General features: G+C 36.9%; 3 protein-coding genes across 6 annotated transcripts; 1 reads left to right on the top strand and 2 right to left on the bottom strand.

Annotated features, from left to right (window-relative positions):
• Nucleotides 1–181: 181 nt before the first annotated feature.
• On the bottom strand, nt 182–5,787 carry LOC122570969 (neprilysin-4). 3 transcript variants are annotated; one of them, XM_043734049.1, is made up of 17 exons: nt 5,392–5,787; nt 4,791–4,860; nt 4,556–4,653; nt 4,393–4,446; nt 4,260–4,317; nt 3,833–4,023; nt 3,513–3,750; nt 3,159–3,411; nt 2,805–3,081; nt 2,579–2,734; nt 2,208–2,443; nt 2,024–2,133; nt 1,873–1,931; nt 1,743–1,791; nt 1,483–1,669; nt 1,044–1,220; nt 182–575 (listed from the first exon to the last, which is right to left on the bottom strand). In XM_043734049.1, exons 1-17 carry the CDS (start codon nt 5,402–5,404, stop codon nt 402–404), a joined length of 2,400 nt encoding a protein of 799 aa, XP_043589984.1. In that variant the 5' UTR covers nt 5,405–5,787; the 3' UTR covers nt 182–401. The 3 variants fall into 3 exon arrangements, with proteins under 3 accessions (XP_043589984.1, XP_043589983.1, XP_043589986.1); XM_043734048.1 differs by having other exon boundaries at nt 183–575; nt 4,791–4,863; XM_043734051.1 differs by lacking the exons at nt 4,260–4,317; nt 4,393–4,446; nt 4,556–4,653; nt 4,791–4,860; nt 5,392–5,787 and having other exon boundaries at nt 186–575; nt 3,837–4,013.
• Nucleotides 5,788–8,591: 2,804 nt separating this feature from the next.
• LOC122570974 (cyclin-dependent kinase inhibitor 1C-like) lies at nt 8,592–19,268 on the bottom strand. 2 transcript variants are annotated; one of them, XM_043734058.1, is made up of 6 exons: nt 19,234–19,268; nt 11,734–16,490; nt 11,414–11,659; nt 11,153–11,212; nt 10,381–10,515; nt 8,592–9,545 (listed from the first exon to the last, which is right to left on the bottom strand). In XM_043734058.1, exons 3-6 carry the CDS (start codon nt 11,423–11,425, stop codon nt 9,321–9,323), a joined length of 432 nt encoding a protein of 143 aa, XP_043589993.1. In that variant the 5' UTR covers nt 11,426–11,659; nt 11,734–16,490; nt 19,234–19,268; the 3' UTR covers nt 8,592–9,320. The 2 variants fall into 2 exon arrangements, with proteins under 2 accessions (XP_043589993.1, XP_043589992.1); XM_043734057.1 differs by having other exon boundaries at nt 11,414–16,490.
• Nucleotides 19,269–19,362: 94 nt separating this feature from the next.
• On the top strand, nt 19,363–20,861 carry LOC122570971 (serine/threonine/tyrosine-interacting protein-like). The gene is made up of 5 exons (XM_043734053.1): nt 19,363–19,531; nt 19,897–19,998; nt 20,073–20,224; nt 20,320–20,508; nt 20,582–20,861. The coding sequence occupies exons 1-5, from the start codon at nt 19,493–19,495 to the stop codon at nt 20,781–20,783; spliced, it is 684 nt and encodes a 227-aa protein (XP_043589988.1). The 5' UTR covers nt 19,363–19,492; the 3' UTR covers nt 20,784–20,861.
• Nucleotides 20,862–21,159: the final 298 nt, after the last annotated feature.

The raw sequence follows: 21,159 nt of genomic DNA, 5'->3' as shown, positions 1-21,159 counted from the left end.
AAGTTGTAGTTGAGAGATTTAACGCGATGGAAAAGTATTGTTCTGAATGACCGTACGCAATAGATAACGGAGGATTCCTAAGTGCAAACCTTAAATTTCTGATCACCTGAGATAAACATTTAGTTAATACATGAATGTAAAACACGAATACATGACTATTATAAGTAAATAAAATTCTTTTATTATAAACACGGAGTTGTTTTGTCACAACGTTGTCATTTTTTAACAATTGCTCTATACTTTAACACACTTGCAACTGAAACTACTTGTCTTGGTTACATTATTTGTTACAATCGATGGTATTAGTTAAGATAATAGACAAGTATAAAAATTTGATTACTTTGGAGGAGGAAGATTCAGTAAATTCCTATGAAAATAACTTCGTTCGAAGAACTGTGTCATTACCACAATCTGCATTTTTCTGAAGGATTCATGTTTGATCCCACAGGACATTTCCATGCTTCGCTGAATTCCTTTGAATTCCTGAGAACCCCCAGAAGTCTCACGTGTCCAGGACAATGGGAATCTTGTAATATCCATTTCAAAGATTTTGGCGTGTAGGATTCGCACCAAACCTAAATAGGAAAAATATTTTAGAAAGCAGAATAAATTAAATATTATACGTATAATGTGTCATCTATACAGAATATGAGATAAACTGTACATTAATTAGAAATATGCAATTTAGGAATATGTTAAGTAACGTTAAACAATATAATCGTCTGAGAATCGTTCACCGTTAATTTCACATCTCACAAATTATTTAAAAAATTGCAGAACTTCCTTCAAATAACTAATTTAAATTACATGCAAAGAACATCATCAATAATCACCGTAGGTTGCTTAACTCATTCAAAAAATAGATATTTCTAACATTGGTGTAATCTACATATTTTTCAGAACGTTTGTCCTTGTTCTTTAGAATGTTTTAAATATTTCTACTTCAATGCTATATTTTATGTGTTCTAAGCAAGTTCACTATAAAAGGATTAAAGTCCAGGTTACGTAACGTTCGATAAAACATATCTAAACCAGCGTCTTACATGCGCGAAACCGAGAAAAACAAGTTGCTCGTGAGTAAGGTGAGTGAATCCCGGAAGTAAAGGCTCTTGACCGTGCCTGGCCTTCCATCTTCCGTAAGCGACAACAGCCTCTCTGAGACCTCCATTATCGGCTATATTTTCGCCCAATGTACGTTCACCATCTATATAATCTTCTGCCTGTTCGAACAAATACGTGATCGATCCTATCGTTATCTTTATAAATCAACACATATAAAGTGGGAATAAGATCAAATACCAGTAAGGTCAAGATTTTTGTCAGAGTCAAAAGGATGCAAATCGAGAGACGAGAAGGTAAAAGGCTCACATAGCCTAAATTAGTTATAAAATAGCGTAACTTTGAATTTCATCCACCATGGTGTTTTGAGAATGTTTTTAGAGTTGAATAAATAATACGGACGAAAATAAATTTTGTCCTTACTTCAGCTTCATAATAGGTGTTATAATGATGTATAAAACAGTCAGTTTTCTCAGTGTATTTTACAATAGTTTCGTTGGTCCACCATTGCCTCACGTTTCCATTGCTATCGTAGTGTCTTCCACTGTTGTCGAATCCGTGAGTTAACTCGTGACCGAGCACTGTTCCGATGGCACCGTAATTCAGAGATCTGAAATCAAGAAATCTATTTAGAAAAACTAACTATTAACAATTATCTCTCACGATGATAATATCGTCCTTACTCGAGACCCAGTTCGTAAAAAGGGAATTGAAGAATTCCCGCTGGTATAGCTGCATGCGTATTAGAAAAGCGATATAAATATAATTAAACGTTAGATAAGTTAAGCTATAATGATCTGGGGAATTACGTACTTATATGATTAAATTGATAGGTATGAAATGCATTTACATCTGTCGGATCAGTCGCCCAGCTAAAAAATGAAGAAAATAGAGATTATTCCACAAGATTGTTCTACGTGCTTACTTCACTATGTTCTTTTGTGTAATAAAATAAAATTCTTACTACGACACGTTGTTATAATTAATATCGTGGATGCATTCCAATTCAGACAAGGACATCAACCGAACAATTTGAATTATATTGTTCAAATATTCCGTTTCCGTGAGATCTATCTGAAAATATACAAATTAATTTTATTGCCACCGTACCTATGCTCGAGCAATTAAACTGACAATAAATTTCTTACGCCTTCGTAATATTCGTTAAGCACTTTTTCATCGAACAACCAATCTGGAAAGCCAATTTGAGATTCCATTTTCCTGTTTTTCTCTATCGTGGCCATTTTTGTCTGCCGATCCATCCAATCGGTGCGCGAAACCATCGAGGCGAAAGCTTGTTTTATGTCGTCCAGCATTTCAAACACCTTCTTGCCCTTGTTTTCGTGAAAGGATGGATCCACGAACAACCACGAGACCGCCATTCCTAGATTATACCAGGCTTTGATGAAAGGCCGACGAGTTTCGTAAGAATTTCGAATACCTTGCGTCTTTTAGCCGATACAAGTTCTACCTCTACATATACAGATCCAGTCTCAAAATAAAATTATATTAGACTAACCCATCAATTCGTTAACCGCAGACGCACAAAGCAGAGACTTCGATTCACCGATTTCGACACTAGTTACTGCGCTGGTATAATCTAGCCAAATTTTCCTTAAATTGTCGGATGAATGAGGTACAACTATGTCTACGATTACCCACCAAATGTAGCTCTCTAACACAGCAAGACAATTGTTAAGTAAGTTAACCGATTCTCAACAAAGGCTGATAAATTTTTAGTTTACCTAATTCTTCTTCTTCGGTAAGAGCCAGCATTAGAGCAATTTCCTTCAAGTATTCCAAATCACCTACTAATATCTTATCTGTCTTATTCAAGTCTAAAGTGTCAATATCCTTGAAAACTAGCTCGATGAACGGTCGCCATAATGGTTTGGGCGTAAGTGTCGAATTAACTTCCGACACGAACTCGTCAGTCAACTTCTGAAGATCGTCTACCAGCATATAATCATCATCGGTTGGTTCATTTTCCCAAATGCTTTGATTGCTTTCCATACGAGATATCTGCAACGAAGTAATGCCTTTAACGACCAATTATCACATTATTGATACATGCAATATCGTTAGTCGAATGTACTTACGTAATAAAAAGTGCTAGTTAAATCGTAAAGCGTCTCGATTACATCCTCTAGCTCTTCCTTGTAGGGAAATGATGATTCATTCTTTAAGGAGCAAGTATCAAGAGTTCCATTATTCACGATTTGCTTAATTACGTCGCTCATGTACATCATCTCTGCCTTCATCAGCTTACTCATCGTTACAATATCCTCTTCGTCGTCCAGCTTCCGGAAGCGTGACCTGATCGTATGAAGTCGTTTCTCAAGCTCCTTATCGCTGTTGATAAAAAAATCCAATTATGGAATTGTATTTATGCGCAGTGATTCAAACATCTGAGTCATATATTAACTGTTTAAAAAGAGTAATAAAAAATATACTTGGGTAACGGATTTGTCATAATCGGTGTGTCGAACAGCATGACATTATTACTGGTGTTTCGAGGATCAGGAATAATGTCGAAACCGAAAAACACATCTTTTCCCAGAACTTTCTTCACCCTGGCTATTTGTTCGATATAACCGCTTGTCTTCTTCGTAAGCCCCGCGGGAATCGAAGGTAAATTGAGCTCCTCCAATAACTCGAACAACGGCGCAAGTCCCAGTTCATTTTTCGCGTCTGAAGTTAAATCATAGGACGATCTACATCATTTTAATTGTCTAACGAAAATACAAAATTATTTAAGAAAATGATAACGTACGCACGTCCATGCAGCTGTTGTACAATATCTTTGCCTGTGACACTGCCCATGGTACATCACTGTTTGTGGTATTATCTCGTAAGAGTTCTCTTATTTTCCTGTACACTCTTTCTCTACGCTCGTCGAACCATGAATTCGTCAAACTTTTATCTGGTATAGGATGTTCGTCTGGCCATTTTCCACATACGTATCTGTAAAAGCAATAAACGTTATAAACACATAGATAGGTATTATATCGAAAAAAATGTATCGATTAAGTATTTTGCGAATTATGCATGCAAACTTGAACTCATTGTCACTGTACTTGTTGCCAACGAGGGGTGAATCGTATTGTAACCGTGACTGTACGACATTGAAAACTAACTTTCTAACTTCGAGACAGGCTATAGACTGAGTGTATCATTGTTTTTCAAACTAGAGTACTTACTTATAAAAATCGTCACAAGGATCTACAGAAGTATCCATAGATTCCTTCAAACTAGCAGCTAGCGGAACAACGATTTCATAGAATCTTTTTCAATTTTAATTAAAATATAGCATAATATTGATTATTTTCTTACCTATGCGGACGCAATTTTCAGTTTCGCAAAGCTCCACCGGTCTGTAGGTTGCATCTGCAAAAAGAGTTAATACAAAAAAGTAATCAATAAAAACAAGATGTATATATACAGATTTCGATAAAACAATGTGAAAGATAATAATCTGAAGATAAACATTACTTACAGAGTATAATAAACACCAGGGCCACTATAACGGCTAAAGCCATCAGGAGGAACAATATAATCATCGTTAAGTACGATACGTACCGTCGTTTCTTTAAGCTAAAAAAAGATAGTAAATCTAATTGGCAGGCTTGAATTAACAGCTTCCTCGCGGACTGTTTGATGCATGTAATAATACGACTAAATGAGCAAGCGAGTTGAGACAACCGGCAGACGTCAATCTCGCAATCACTTACTAGGCGTGCCTTGATCTTATCGGTACCAGGTTCTGATTGCTGGCGATCGTGTAAATCGAATTTACTTCATCTTCTGGGGAAAAAAAATAATAGTATTACATATATCTGTTAAATTGAAGAAAGGATAATGATGGAAACACGTGTCGCTGTGAAAAAGAATACGTAGATAAAGTTTTATTTCCGTATTTAAGTAATTAAGATAAATTATCGCGTTTTTACTCGAATGAGTCAACTCGATGTCGATACGAACGAATACTTTTAACTTCGAACCTCGTTACTTTATCAGTTAAAACGTTTCGACAATTCTCTTAGTAATTTCTTATAACGGTTAAACAATTTTTTACAATTCAAAAGATTCATTACTTGTATATTAATTATTTATTATTTGAAGGAAATTAATAGAACGACAGAGACATTTACATATGTATATCGCGATAGATATTTCCTTCGAGCCCATTAAATCCGTATACAACATAGCTTTAAACGATCACGAAGGGATGAAGTACTACTAGGGAAGTTAAAACAGACTATAACGAGTTAAAATGGGGATGCACAGATATCAGTGGAAGCCACAATGAATAAATAGTATAAATATACTCACTGCGCTCGTTCATGGTGAATGGCCCAGTGACCGGATCGAACTGACGACACTGAACAACCTCGAGGGACAACGGGGGCTGTCCATACGTTCACATTTTCCTGCTTTGCCAGTGGTTCTCGTTACGTCGAACAACTCGTCTATTTTCACCTGTGCCGTTGTTACATTCACCCCAACCACGTGTCTTGCTCCATTAAAACGGTACTTCGCACATGCTACTTCTTCTAGCTACTTCTCTTAGCTATATCCTCGTAAAGCTTTAACGATGTTTCCTTGTCGTAGATTTTGTAAACGATTACGCGCTCTGGGCGTGAACTTGAACTGAAATATGAAATTGTTAATTAAAAATTAATCCAAGTCTCGTTGCAACGAAAATATTGTGCCCAATTTAATCGCACTTGCACCTCTACACTGTGAAGACTGAAAGCAACCGTGAGATTATTATTTAAAATAGCCAAACTATTCGGCCTTCGACACAGTTGACGTATGCAGAGTTTATCACTAAAATATGTAGGTATTTCCTTGAAGTATATGATCGATAATCGCCGTCGTTCATGTGTTGAAGACTCTTCTCAAGGTTTATTTCTCATTACAGAAGGAATTGCTACCCTTCCCACCCTGTGGGAAACATAGTGCCTAAATTGGTTTGTCTTGAACAAACAATGGCACCGTGCAAAATTGAATGGTTCGTACATGAAATATCTATATACATTAGGAAATCCTATTTACGTAAATAAAATTTCGCTAGAACGATCACCTCAGCCTCAGGCTAGCATAATATCGTTTGTTTCTTAATGAAGATAACAAGATGTAATTGCAATTAAATATTCGTTTTATAATTTGATTACGCAGTATATATCGGTGATATAACATTTTTCTGTCTGTGTTGGAACGGTTATGTTATGGAGAGAAAGTAAAGACTATGTAAGGCATATATATTCCATTATTCATTCGTGAAATTGCTAAATAGCGTTCATTCTAAATGGTACTCGTATTATCTAGCAAAATTGATGCATCGTATGAAAAGAAATCAATTACTATGATTGGAAGTTATTTCAATTGCATTGAAAAAAATTCTTTATATACATGTTCGACGGAATAGAAAGCGCCAGTACAGATGACGGGTATTTTTATTAGATATGAAAGACGTAACTCGGCATTCGGTCTAAATACAAAGTAGGCTGATAGTAATCAGTGACAAAAAATTAAAACGCTATCTGAGTAATCGGCATCGTTCCTGTCGTGACTATCTAGTAATTGAAATAACATAATCGATGTCCTGTACGGAAGTAGGTAACGTTTGCCCATTGCACGGCAGAATGTAGAACATCGGAACACTTTGATGATCTGTCCTTAAATCGTGTGAAATCAAAAGTAGATTATCGGTGGAAAAGTTGTTTGTTCGCGCATCAATTAATACCAACTAATCTTAAAGCTGAATTAAAACATTTTTCGCTTTTTAAGTTGCACGCAAGTACGTAATAAATCTGCCTCCAGGTAACAAAGTATACTTTGGACATTTCTAAGACGTATAGGTAATGCCTCGGAGGTATCCAGCAAAAAAATCATGGACTGTATTACGCGCAAAAAGAATTTGCACTGAATTGCAATGACATGGAGCGCCTCGGGGAATCGCTGGAAGCAGTTTCGTTGTGAACTAGAATTCCCGCGACATTTTTCCCTCTCGATTTCATACGACGCGGCGGCACGACGCGTCTCAAACGGTACTTGACATACTCGTTAAGTGTAATTAACATTTCAGCGATACGATATGTGATTCCAAAAAAAGGTGTTTCGAGGGATTGTGATTTTTCGAATGCAGGTCGAGGAGAACGGCTGTTATGCTTCGTTTTTAATCTATCCTTGGTGATCAACGAAGCAATTAAGTAGAACAAAAAATTGAACGCAAAATGCACTATTTTCCCAGAACTGGGTTATAGTTTGATCGCGAAATTCCATGTAAAGGAAGTGTACGTCTAAAATCGAACAATAGAATTACCCTAGCGTTCTTTTCTGCGTACCGAAGTGTTACCACGATTACGTAAGAATCATTTTTACGCGTAACGTAATTAGAAGCACAGCTAAACCCTTCCGTCTGTATACTCGCCTCACAGCAGAAAATTCGAGTAAAAAGTTGTGGCATAATTATGCTAAATTACGAGTGCCATGTCATTTACGTAACGCAGTGAAATACAGACTGCAACACGAAGATCGATGAAACACTTATGATCGATATATACGGAAATGAGAGAGCATTGTTGTAACTCAATAGCACAGTATTGTACGCGACCAGGCTCTTTTCCGATTCGCTTATGCGAAAATGCTGTGTATATGATAATAATCAGAAAATTTCTCCTGTACAACCTTCCGATTCGTATCGGCATAAAAATCGGGATTAAAAATCGACTTGACGAATGATAATTTGCGCTTACTGCGAATTTCGCGATGTAGGCTCACGAAATTCTGCGATGAATTTTATTAAATCCGAAACGTTCTAACGATCGTGTTTCATGTCCTTCCTCTTTCCTTTTGACCTGCGACTGCTGCATCGAATTAGAACGATTTACGATTCGTGGCGCTTTCTCGTTGCGTAATTCTTACGGTGCAGTCTCTTGAGCGCCTTTTAGTTGTCAGAAGCGTGTAAGAAGGCTGTAAAACTGAAGAAATTGCCGAAATTATCATAGCGATTATTTTCAAGAAATTCATGTACGAATAAACAGCACGCTTTCATTTATTCTAAACAGAGCGTAATACAAGATTCAGTATTTTTTATCTTTATTCGAATCTCTTTCAAAAATTATTATGACGAGATCAAGATAGCATGGCAAAGACTTGCACAACTAATTAAAAAAACTTTTGTTCAAATTTCGAAAGTTGATACGATCGATCGATTTGAACTGTTTGACTTGCTGGTCTTCTGACACGATACACTGTGAAAATAATAGTAGCAGGTTGAGCGTTTTTGTTTGGGCGAGTCGTTACCCTGGCGACATTAGATTGATTTGTATCATGGAGCTTCCGGGTCGCGTTCATGTGCCAGGCTTAAGACCGTTTGTTATCATGCGCTGATAATACCAATGTATTAAAATAGCAGAAAAAACATTGAAACTGTGAAGATATAGATAAAAACAGCTTATATGAGTAAAGAACTTTGTAAAATATAGAGGAACGGGAAATAAACGAATGAAAAAGATTACAGAAAATTTTTTATCACAAGACATAAAAATTAACTTTTATTAGAAAATAAATAAAAGTGTTGTTGCAAAAGTATGGTAGGGGAAGGGATGGGTGGTAGGTGGAAAGAAGAGAAGAAAATATACAATGAAGGCTCCGATGTCGTGATGTCTTCTTCAATATCACATGCCGCACAAGAATTTCGACGCGTCCAGAAACAAAAGGTTGAGTTAAACAAGGAAAGGGCAGATACAGGAAGTGAGTCTGTAATAAAGTCGCTGCGCTCGTGTAATCGTGTATCGTGTGGTTGCTCTATGAGGATAAAAAATAAGTAAACTTTTTTTAAGATTGGGTGCCTGGTCTGAGGTCTTCGGGTGGTCCAAAACGCTCGCCGATCCTGAGGGCGTCGATTTTCGTGATCTTCGAACGATCTGCAAGCTCGATGTTCTTCGTCCGTGATTAATCGCTGGATAATACTGATTAGTTTTCTGACTCCCCTTGTCCCGAATGAATATAGTTCGATCGATCTTGGAGAGCTAGTTCCCCTAGGATGAAGAACTCGTGCGTTGCTGTGACTACCATCGACGTGGATGCTTCAAATGTATATCGTCTCAAGCTTCTTTCCCACCAGGACAATTTCGATGTTGGCCATGGTTATCGTTGTTTGTAAAGCGTCGCTACTCCAGATGCACCTCAGGACGGCTCATCCAGGATGGATCACCCTGGACCAGCGAGTTCAGTTGGTGCCATGCAGAAATTTAATCCCAGGGGTGATGGGAGACGGGAGCCTTGACGACTTTGATTTGGGGTTCCACGTACGATTCAACGCCGATGAGATGTGGCTGCACGATCTTAGGTCCGTGGTATGGGATCTTCACAGTCTGAACATGTGGGATTTTAATGTTGAGGGGTTGGGGGTGGGGGGCCGGAATCGACGCTTGTTGCGGGATCTGGAGCACTTGGTGCACTTCCGGAGCATGAACCTGTGGGAATTTTTTCGGATGTTAATCGATTATCTAATAAATATATAAATTCTATTAGAAATTTCTATCACGAAGATTTCCCTTCGGGAAATATTTTCTTTTCCGCTCTTTTGTTTACTGAAGAAAAAGTTAGCAAATAATATCGAGTAATCGATTTTTAATGAATTATGGATAAATAATAAATGTTTAAGAAACATGGAAGTCATTAAACGCGTCCATGATTGCCATGGATGTAAGAACTGGAGCGAGTAGAAAATCAGCAACAGTGAATTCGAGCGACTCGTTACGAGGAACAGTTGCATAAGGGGTTACGAATCACTTGTTAGTATTGTAGTTCAACTGCAGTTTCGTTACAAACTTTATAGATCCATTGAGTAACGAATAATTAAATTGGACGACCAAGATCCGATTACGTTCCCTGATTGACTGGAAAGCTAAGTTACGTGACTCGTAACTAGCGGTCTGCTTTAAACGATCCATTAGACGTGGAAAATGAGAAGTTATCGATGATGTGGTAGTAATTTCGATCGCATGGTCAAGCTAGTCAGAAATTATGATGATGAAGGAAAGTAGTCTACGCAGACTGATTCTGAGAATGAACTTGCGAAACACAAAGTGAAGGGTTTCTGTTAAGACTGATAAGGTATTCCAAAATTACTGATACTTCCAGGTGAATGGTAGAAGTGATGTTTGTGAAAGTAGCTTAGAACGGGATTAAATACATGTAAGTTATTTGTAATACTGTTGAGATGTTACACGTTCAACGAAGAGTTTCTCCTACTAACTTGTGTTAACTTCCAACATGATATTAATCTTATAGTATCTCTATCGTTACCTGAGGCGCAGATACCTTGACTAACGGTGCTGCAGCAACCTTAACATACGAAGGTTGAGCGACCTTAACGTACGAAGGTGCTGCCCATGGTGCAGGTGCTGGCCAAGCTTCAGGTGCTGGCCATGGTTGTGACACCTATGTGTTTCAAAAATCAGGATTTCGTTTCAATTCATCTACCGTTCAAACCTCGATATGGAAACTTGGTTACGTTTGGTTACTTTCCACCGAGCAAGTCCAATTTCTCGGTTAACGAAGATCGATGCTGGAAAATGCATCGTAGGAGCGAACAAAAGTCTCCGGAAGATTAGATTACCAGTAAATGAACGAAAGGAAAGAAACGTGAAAATAGGTGCTGAAGAGAATACGTTAAATCAGTGACGCGATCGTTGAAGGATTTTTTCTTGACTTGGATCGATCACGGCCCAAGTTTCGTCCAGTAACATTTGGACGTCGTCGAGTTAAGAAAAATGTTAAAATCGTAGAGGTAAGATGAGTACTAACTATTTCGTTATCGAACACTGTCATGATAGTAATGGTTGGAAGACAGTATTCGTAGAAGTTGCTTATCTCAAAGTGTTAAGGAGAAGATTAAGATGTCGAACCTTTTAGAAAAGTGTTACGTTTTAATAATCCGAGCCAACAGTATAAAACATTTTCTAGCATTAAACGTAACAAATTATTAGAAGATTATTTCAGAACGTGCAATACCATACTTCGATTTACAAACTCTCAGTCGGATTAACAGTTTCCAGAAATTTCTGGCTTCACTTACCGGTGCATGAATGTATCCAGGGTAGGCACTGGCGACGGCCATAACGGCGAAGAGAACAATCTGCAATTATAAAAAAATTAACTCAATATTTCTATCGAAATCGAATAGTGTCTTATATAGTCAGAGAACTAAAGTTAGAGAATATGAACACCCTCTGAGCAGAGGCAAAGTTTAAGTTCAAAATCAAGATGGCGCAAAATGGATGAAGTACGAGTCTCAGACATACAATGAGAGACTCGTTCGTAACTGGTAGAAACTTACAACGAACTTCATTGTAGGCGATTTTTCTTGTGCAGTACACGGGAAACACTATGTATCTGAGGGGCGACGCGGTATGCTTTTATAGCGGTGCCCTGCCCAGGCCCAGGGAACTAAGATGAGGCGGGGGTACAACGATTGCATTGCATACAGACCCCTTTCACCAATAGCGATCGACCCTTTCAGACCCCTTATTCGGTGCTCCACTGAACGCAGATACGTTCCACTTCCGTCAACTGCGATGACACCCTAGAAGATTTTAATTCCGTGTCCTTACTAGAGAAAGCTTTCGGAAAAAATCGAAATGTCCGCGTAAGACTGACCTGATTCGCTGTAGAACGACGTACATTCGTCGATGGAGAGAAAAAAACGAGATCTTAGATCATGCGAAACACTCATCGTGATTTCGTATAGCTGCCCTTCTACGATTATCAATTATCATTTCTTCAATTTATTAATTAGTCATCCTGCGTTGCTTATCCACGTACTTTGAAGGGAATATTTATAGAAAAAGAAACGTAATAATTTATATTGTCATCTTTTAAATCTTGATAGAGTTTCGCCATATCATGTGTGTACATATTACAATGTCATGTCAATCATCTCGAAACAGCGATGGCGACAGACAGAATTGCACAACGAAAAATTAAGCACGACTTCCGGCTAAATTGACGTAACACGAATTACAACGAGACTTCGTCGAGTACTTTATGAAATTTTCCGCTAAAATTTTACCTCTTCCTCGCACATTCATTCTCCTCTTCGACGTGCTTCGATACCTTCCAACGATATGAATTTATTATCGGTACCTAACAATGTGATAGTTGTCGCAAGAAAGCAACAATGGCTTCATAGTTCTACTGCTCAGCATTACGTTGTTTTCACGAAAAACTCAGTCGGGTCAAGTAGAAAATCATTATATGTACGTCAGCAATGGAAAAGATTTAAGATAAATCAGAAAAACGAGAAGGTGCACAGTCGTTCTATCGTTCTTAGTTTATAGCAGACATTATACCAACGCAAAGTTAAATCCTGTCACGTGTTTTTCTAACACGCCACGCTGAATTAAATTCGGCCACGAAAAAGAAAATCGAAGTGCTCAGTGTTGTAAAATTGAGTAAGCAACAATTAGTCATTGATCATAATTCTGTGGTGCCTGTATTGGCGCATACAAACAATGTAAGGCGCGATGACGCAACTTTGTACGATACATAAAATAGTAAAAGTCCAAAGCATTTTAAAATTTGAATCTATTCTTGATCGCAGGCATCGAGCGTTACGATCGTATATTAATATAAAATCGTGGAAAGAAAAGAATCGTTGCTATTGCTAAATCCATCTACTATTACGGTAAAGCGAAATTCCTTCTATACGTTTTTGATCCGCAGAATATTATGCAATTGTAACTGGAAATAATATAGGGAACGAGACAAAGTAAAATTCTCTTTCAATTTTCATCTCTCCCACCCTATTTATCTCAATTATTCCTCGCGTCGCTAATAGGTTGGATTTTACGACTCGCCAATTTCGTAAGCGGTGTAAACGCCAACTTTCTGTAACGTAACAAGCCACTGGAGTCCAAGCAAAGTCGTAAATGCATCTAGTTCTTGGTTGTGCGTTTATATTGTTTAAATTGTATCTATTCTAAGAAAAAATGATCCATTAACATTTTATGCTGAATCCTTCGTCTTTCTCGAAGTAAAAAGACCCTCCTCCATTTCTTTCGTAACTTAAAATTTCTTACTTATCTTCTATGTTATATTAGCATAATATACTCGCGATACTTGTCATTCTGTCGATCTGATGTATTTTCGAGACGATGGACAGAAAGCTAAGCCACATCTATTTTACCGAAGATGTCAACCTTAAAACTCGCGAACATTCTCCTATGTGATCTTCAGACACGAAGGTTGCAACGTTTCGCGAAGTTTCCACCTTGGCATGGTTTCTCTAAAGCGACTTTTCTCAATACCTTTGGCCTGCTCGATTTCCTTATCGAGAAAACTGGCCGCCCTTTACATGGGAGTGCGCCGGACAGTTGGTCAATCTTTCGCCAAGCTGGAAAACGTTTTGACCCGTGTGTTGATCACTGAAGATTCCCGATAGAATTCCAACTCGACTAAACGTTTCTTACGATAACGATGAACATTTAAGAAGAAGAAAAAGGAATAGTTTAAGCTACTAAAGTGAATGATCTTGTTTGTTACAGAGAAAAAAGAATTTTAAACAAAAAGCCAGCTGGAACGCATTGCTCGTAACAGCAATTATTACGTCTCGAGTACATTGATAATGAAGTTTCTCAACGTTTTGCTCGCAACAAGGCGTGCGTTACTCGGGAATAACACGCGATTCTCAGGCTTTATTTATTGTCAGCAGACTAGCTCATTGAATATAAACTGTGTTAATTTAAGATAAACGAATCAAAGCCTGGCCAGAAACAACCTAGTTAAACATGAAATGCAACATCTACTCAGGTATAAAGTGCAACAAAGTATTCGAAGAATAAAATCACCGGCTAACAAGGGTATACTTCGTTGAGTATGTTTCGTGTTGGGATACGAGTTTCTGTGTGAATCTGTCTAAGTTTCCGTACGCTAATCGTCCCTGGAAAATATTTTTTTTCGATCGATTGGCAATCACGCGGGAACGGCCGTCCGTCTACCAGTCGCCACTCGAACTTTTACGCAATTTCTGCGTATTACATTCGTTGTTTCTGAACGTGTGCCGCTGCAGAGACTAAAGACAACCCTGCACGGACGTTAGCGCGCTCGCAGAAGCGCTTACAGAATCTGGAAAGTTTAACGATTCCCGTTATTCTTTGGCGACTATTCCGATTTCATTTTGACTAAAGATGAAGCATTTGGACGCTGTGGTTTATGGTTCCATGAGCGTACAATATCAAGCTTGAAAACTTTGCAGGAACAATGATTATTTTATGTATATCTCTTCTCTTTCTTATTTTTCGAAAAATTTCTCCGACGTACATCTCGCCATTTTCTCTGTTCCTACTAAACCTGAATATCATTAGGAAATATTGAGAATTTGTATTGGATCTAGGACTTAGATAAATGTATCAATTCCCATGATAAATTCTCTGAATGATTGAAGGTATCGTTATGCTTCGTTTCCTGATCTATTTCAAAGAGGAATTAAGTAACAGCTTTTTCTGGTTTACAAAGGCTATTCTATGAGCAACACGACATCGAAAATGAATATTCCACTAGTGCAGATCGAGTGGATCGAGCTCAATTACTTGCTAATGAGCCAGACTAGCGTAACACGATCGTTTATGCAGTTACGTTTTATTAGAGACTTCGTTTACTCAGTCGATGTCCCCCAGAATTCTAAAATTGTCTGTAAACTAAATCGGCGTATAAGATACCAATTGTCTCCAAAAGCCTTCCATTTACAAAAATTTGATTGTAATTCGTTAATTAATTTTCTTGTAGAGCCATACAATAGCGCGAAAAGAAACGCCTGCTCGAAAAAATTCACGCTCCGCCGAGCGGACAGAAATCCGAAATACGTCTCAAGTTTTCCATAGTGTTGTAGTCGAATCACGAAAAACGATCTAACTTCGTGATTAGCGGTTCAGCAACGCCGGTCACCGGTACACAGGGAAACCGAACCATCGAGGAAGCTCCGTGCGCCAACGAATTAAGCAATCCACTCTGTTACAGATAAACTCGCTCGACCGCTACAGATTATGAGTCAGAGAAATTAAAGCGATCCAGACGTTTGCTGTTCAGATTATATCTATTTACTTAAAAATTGTTGCGCCGGTTATTAATCTTACCGTCTGAATTGTAATTTAAGGCGTAACCACAACAGAAGTTACACAAGTTAGATTGATGATTATTAAGAAAATACGAGCAGTATAGCAAGTTAAACTATTTACATTGTTAGTATTCTATTTCCCTCGTACAATGAATTCACGATTAATGACTGATGCGACGTAATTGATCGTAGTTACGTTTCTTTAAATTATGAAAACGAATTACAATCTTCGACATCCCTGCTTAAAAAGCAAAAAGACTTTGGGCTCTTACACCGTATCTAAATTTTTCTTCTTCGGTAGCGAAGTTACACAAAACGTAGTGCGCGGCACGCTTTTTCTAAATTGTACGTTCTCACCGGACGAGGCGATTGGAAAAGGTGAATCATATTTCGATCGTGGCGAGCGATAGAAATTCGTGCTAACTTCTCCTCCCCTGAATACGTGAAATATCAATTTGTTCGGAACTTCTTGCCAAAGTGAATGCTTTTTAAACTTCGCTGCAACAATTAGAGAGCAGTGATGAAATCGAACGATAAGCAATAACCGCACGACGGACCGAGAAACGCGTTGAAATCCGTACCTAGGGGAATTTGCATAAGCTAAAAATTGCAGTATATATACATATAATTTAAATCATATCATGAGACTCGTTAACAAATTGATTTACACGAGACAAATCGTGTACATGCTCGATTATAAATGTGCTAAATGTACACTTAACGTCTACGAATAAATAATATACCGTGGTTTATTATCGTAAACACCTCGTATAAAACATAAATGCGTTAATCTTTCACGGCTATGTCCGAGTCTGTAATAAATTGTTTGTACTGTTGGGTACTCTCTGCATTTTAATCTTGTACGTAATGAAAACGATAACAAATTTCTTATGCCAGGAAGAGTAAGCGAATATTGGTAATCTGTTGCATCTGCTACAAAGTGAAAATACTCATGAAAATACTTGTCTTCTTTCACCGGAAGAACGGGACGCGATAAATCATCATGACACGATGCATACGTGACGCGTTAGCAGCAGTTGGATAGATCGTAATACTGAGAGTTAAGGTGGTCGTTTCTAATACATTCCCTCGGTGCATTTTTCTTCTCGGTGGATTGCTGAATTTGTCCTCGTGAACCTCGATCGCTCCCGATCGACGAATGGCAGAATGTGATTTCTTGTTGCTTCGGTGATCGCGTTTCTTGACGTTCGCAAAGTGGACATTGCCGAAGGGGCAACGTACCGGGTGACCTGACAATTAGGACTTGCCGGATTGGTTCTCGAAATAATAAGACTTGTTTTTCCTAGAATAGACGAGAAAAACGGTTGAGCAGTTAAGTCGCTTATAGAGTTCTAATAGCTTTGAATAGAAAGAATTAAACAGGAGAAAGAAGAAGGAAAAGATAATTTATTTCAAGTTGATAATAATGAAATTGGATATCTACGAAGGAAAATTGGCGATTAGAATCGTAGTAATGCAATTGTCCAGTTTTATTGATATGAAAAGTAATATAATTATTGGGCAACTTGAGACTGAACGGAATTCAAGGAATAGTAAAACGCTATTCCTAATTTCTCTACATTCCTAGGCAATTATATAGAACAGAGCCTCGAGGAGCGGGGGGGGGGAGGGGGGTACGTACCGAGTGAACCAATAGATCCGTGTGAGTATCTCACAAGAAAGAAAAATGGAGAATCGGTACTATTCGTTGTGTGAAAATTTCTGTGAGAGAAAACGATTTTAGGATTATTTTGGTGCGTTCACGTGCAAATAACCCAAAGATAATCTCAAAGGGAAGAATGACGAAAACGAAAAATATAAATGACATCCCATCATCGGGAAGTCAAATTTATTACGCATGGTGATCGATGGTTCTGTGCGTCCAACGCATGCCTAGTGCTCCAGATTCGCGAACCATGGCTAGTGATTGCAACAATCTCGGTGCTGATGCCCTGAGGGCAACACGGATTCCCATATCTGCGAGCGCTCAACACGCCAACAAGCTTAGAAAGTAAACTTCCATGCAGCAGGACTACGCCGTCGGCAGTTGCCTGCTTAATTATTTAATTATACGGACCACGGTGGCGGCAACCATGTTGCCGAGGAGAGCAAAGATCTAACAACCCCTATTTAGTGTAACGTGATGCTAGGCGAGAAGAGATATTTTAGAGTATCTTGTGATTCTGGATTCTGGACCAAAAAGAGTTTGAAATTCACTTGTATAACGTATGCTAGTATTATAGCCTGAAACATCGTAATTTTTCGTTGAAAAAGAGAACGAAACGAAGGCGAAATTTCATAATCCTCGACTGGAAAGCGATGGAAACAGTGAAGTATATTAAGGAAAACAGCATTTGCTTATTTGGGAAATTAAGCACCTAATGTTTCGTAATATCTTCCCATATTATGGAAACTATTATCCTGTGCACATAATTTGTTTTTCCTATTTATAGTTTATCGACAATTAAATCTTCTAATGTTGCGTGACCATAACAAAGTGGATTCTATCAGCGTAATTCTGCACTGTACTGTAACGATAAACGATAGATATCCGTAGAATGGCACCATTCTTCGACAGATCAAGGTCAAGTTGTCTCTGCAATTTATTATCTACAAGAAACTACAATGTACAAAGGAACAACCAAGGAATTCATGTTACGTTAAGATATTTCGTTATATCAACGCCTCAAGCAATTGCTTCGTATATCCTATCAACTTTCCAAGCATTCAAGCAACTCCAAGCATTTTTCAACTCTGCATGCTTAATGCTGTCAATGTTCAGTTTTATAGTTACAGAAATTAGAAAACCAACAAGTGAATTTGCATCCTACGAAAATTACCCCCAATTTACTATGACAGTCATCTTTTAAAGATTTCATTGCCATAATTAATGCTTAAAGTTTTAAGAAACTACGATAGAATGAGTCTGCAATGTTATATCTTATAGGGAGACAATGATCATGTTGAACACCTCCAATTTCATGGTAAGAATGACCCAAGACATTAAATTGAAGCACGTATATAGTCACAGACTACTATTCGTTACATCAATTATAATTCGTGACCAGCGCGTTACGAAATAATGGTCAGTTAGGCTGCGAAAGGCGAAGATCTGCTGATCAAAATTTACGCACTTGGTTAACGTAACAGTTCGCGCAAATAGCCATTTTCCACGGAAGCACAGGCACCGGCGCGTCTATGAAATCTATCAAGTGTTCCGGTAAAACGCGTATCAAGCACGCACACAGAACTGCGAGCTGATGCCGCTACATGCATAGACTTTCATCGCGAAAGCGTGGCGATAGTTATAGAAAATTGTATTACGTCCCGGAAGAAAATACGCGCAGGTTACCGCAACAGGGAATCGGTGCCTCGTAAAATCTTGTATTAAACAGTTCGTAACTAAATTGCGTTGCCCAGCTCGTGTTCGTGGCCGAAAGCATACCGTTTCCCTTTTCTTTGTAGAACGGGAAATCTTTCTGCTACGCAATTCGGCTAACGATATCGCAGTTGCGCTATTTCAAAAGCGATTTTAATCTAATTTCCTCCAAACTCTTATCGTAATACATATCTTAAAATTAAAAAATTATTCCTCACATGTATTTGCTATTATAAGATTTATTTAGAGAAAATCTTTCATATTCCTACGCTTGCACTTGTTCTTGTAGAACAGTACTAAACTTATCTCATATTACAATAATTATTAGAATTGTAACATATAAAAATGACTAATTGATGAATAAGATAACCAATAGCATCATAACGTACAAAAAAATAGATTATGATTAACAATACTTTATTAAAAATCAAACATCCGCCATTTTTAGAAAGTATCATTAAATTTTCCCTAAAAAGCATAATAAGACAATATATACAAATTTTTATATAGATCTAGTATAAAATTAATTCCTACAAAATCATACAACAATTCAACATTTACAAAGAAGCGTAGATAGTAAAATTAATTTTTCTATTTTCGGAAATCAACATTAACTAAATAATTTTTTTGGATTTTCTTCAGACAAAAGAATGATTATTTTATTTACCTGCAACTTATTTTATATAGCATAGCTTCTAGTACTTTGCAATACATTCTTCTTAAATTTTCTAGTAGTAAAAAGAGATATAGAAATGTAATATAATTTGGATATTCTACATTAGAGGACGCCTTAGTAGCTCACTATATTACAAATGGCCGCCGCTTCAGGAAACAATATCGAGATCACGGGAAGAAGCATATCATATTTCTTATTTTCTAATCTACAGTCGAAATTTTTACACGTTTAAGTGCGCAAAATTAGTGCTATGCTGTCTCTAGACAATAATGAATCTCGCCAGGATAAGGTATACGGCTTGTAATATCGATTTTAAGTTGTTATAAAATATGCATTCCTTGAATTGTAGGTTATATTATTTGTCACTGACAGTTTCTCCTTTTGTATATTTTCAAATGTGCAACTTTCGTCGTTTTTATGTTTTATCATTTTTCGTGCGAGCTGGTAAAGCTAATGTTGAGATTATGCTGTGTTTTATGCATATTTCTTGTTTATATTTTTGCATTTGACATTTCTGTTACTGTTATTAAAAATAAATCTCGCTTGTAGTGGTTCCGATTTTTATTTATTGATAAACTTACCTTCTTGCAATACCTTATGTGTTGTGAGCTATAACAATTAACTATAAGAGACTAAAGAAAAAGTATTTTATAGGAAGCTACTAAAGACGGATTTAAAGAATTTTCAAGGATACCTTCTTACGCTAAAACAGAAAAATCAAATGAATGGACGTATACAATGAGAAGGGATATGCAGGTATATCAAGTGTAAATATTATCAAAAGATACATAAAAAATATATAGTTTAAATTAATAGTTACTCTACATTAGGAAGTGATACCTGGGTTATTTCTTGGCCCATATAGTGCAGCTATCAAATCACAACTACCATCTTTATTACAATCTGGCATAACACATATAATATGTGTTAGGCAAGACATAGAAGCAAATTTTATAAAGCCCAATTTTCCAGATAAATTTAAGTATGTAACATTTATGACTTAATATAAGTAATTAACTAGTAAAATTATTTCGGAAATGATTAATATATCAATAATAATTCATACTAATGTCACAGGTATCTTGTTTTGAATATTGCTGATACAGCAACAGAAAATATTATTCAACATTTTCACAAGGTAAGAACATTTATTGATGAAGCTTTAAACTCTGGAGGTCGAGTCTTAGTACATGGTAATGCTGGAATATCAAGATCTGCAGCATTAGTTTTAGCATATCTTATGGAAAAATATGGACTCTCCCAAACGTAAATTCCTATTTTTCTTCTTCTGTTCGTCTTTGTTATTAAAAAAATTATTGAAAGAGTATGATCTTTTTAGACGTGCATATGCAATTGTACAACAAAGAAGGTTTTGTATAAATCCTAATGAAGGTTTCATGGCACAACTGAGAGAATATGAACCAATATATCAAGCACAGCAAACATCAAGACATAGTTTATTGACACAAAGAATCAAAAGAACTATCCACCAAATGGATACTGAAAAAACAGAGGATAAATGTGATAGAATGGACAGTTGATGTTTCTTTAGTAAATGCTAAAGTTACCAAAAGACATGCTCTAAATTAAATGAAAAAAATAAACTTCATAAAAAGTAACGTTTTTTTACTTCATCGCGTTTTGAAAAATACCTAAATATACGGGTATCTAATAAAATCAGAAGTCACATTATTTAATTTCTAATATAATATATAGAAATTAAAAATTTATTGCAATATGATTATCTTTGTATTAGATAAAATAATTATTTATCTAGACAAACAAAATACTACAGATTTAAACATTTCTCTTTTTAAACTAATTTATAACAACACACAGATTTTTAACAATTTGTTTAACATAAATCCCCACTACTGACCTTACTTTTTATTTATTCAGCATTTAAGTTTATAGCAC

This window comes from Bombus pyrosoma, linkage group LG9, assembly GCF_014825855.1.
Source record: "Bombus pyrosoma isolate SC7728 linkage group LG9, ASM1482585v1, whole genome shotgun sequence".
In the NCBI taxonomy this organism is placed as follows: domain Eukaryota; kingdom Metazoa; phylum Arthropoda; class Insecta; order Hymenoptera; family Apidae; genus Bombus; species Bombus pyrosoma.
The sequence above is the reverse complement of the archived record's forward strand: the minus strand, read 5'-3'. Positions and strand labels throughout refer to the sequence as shown.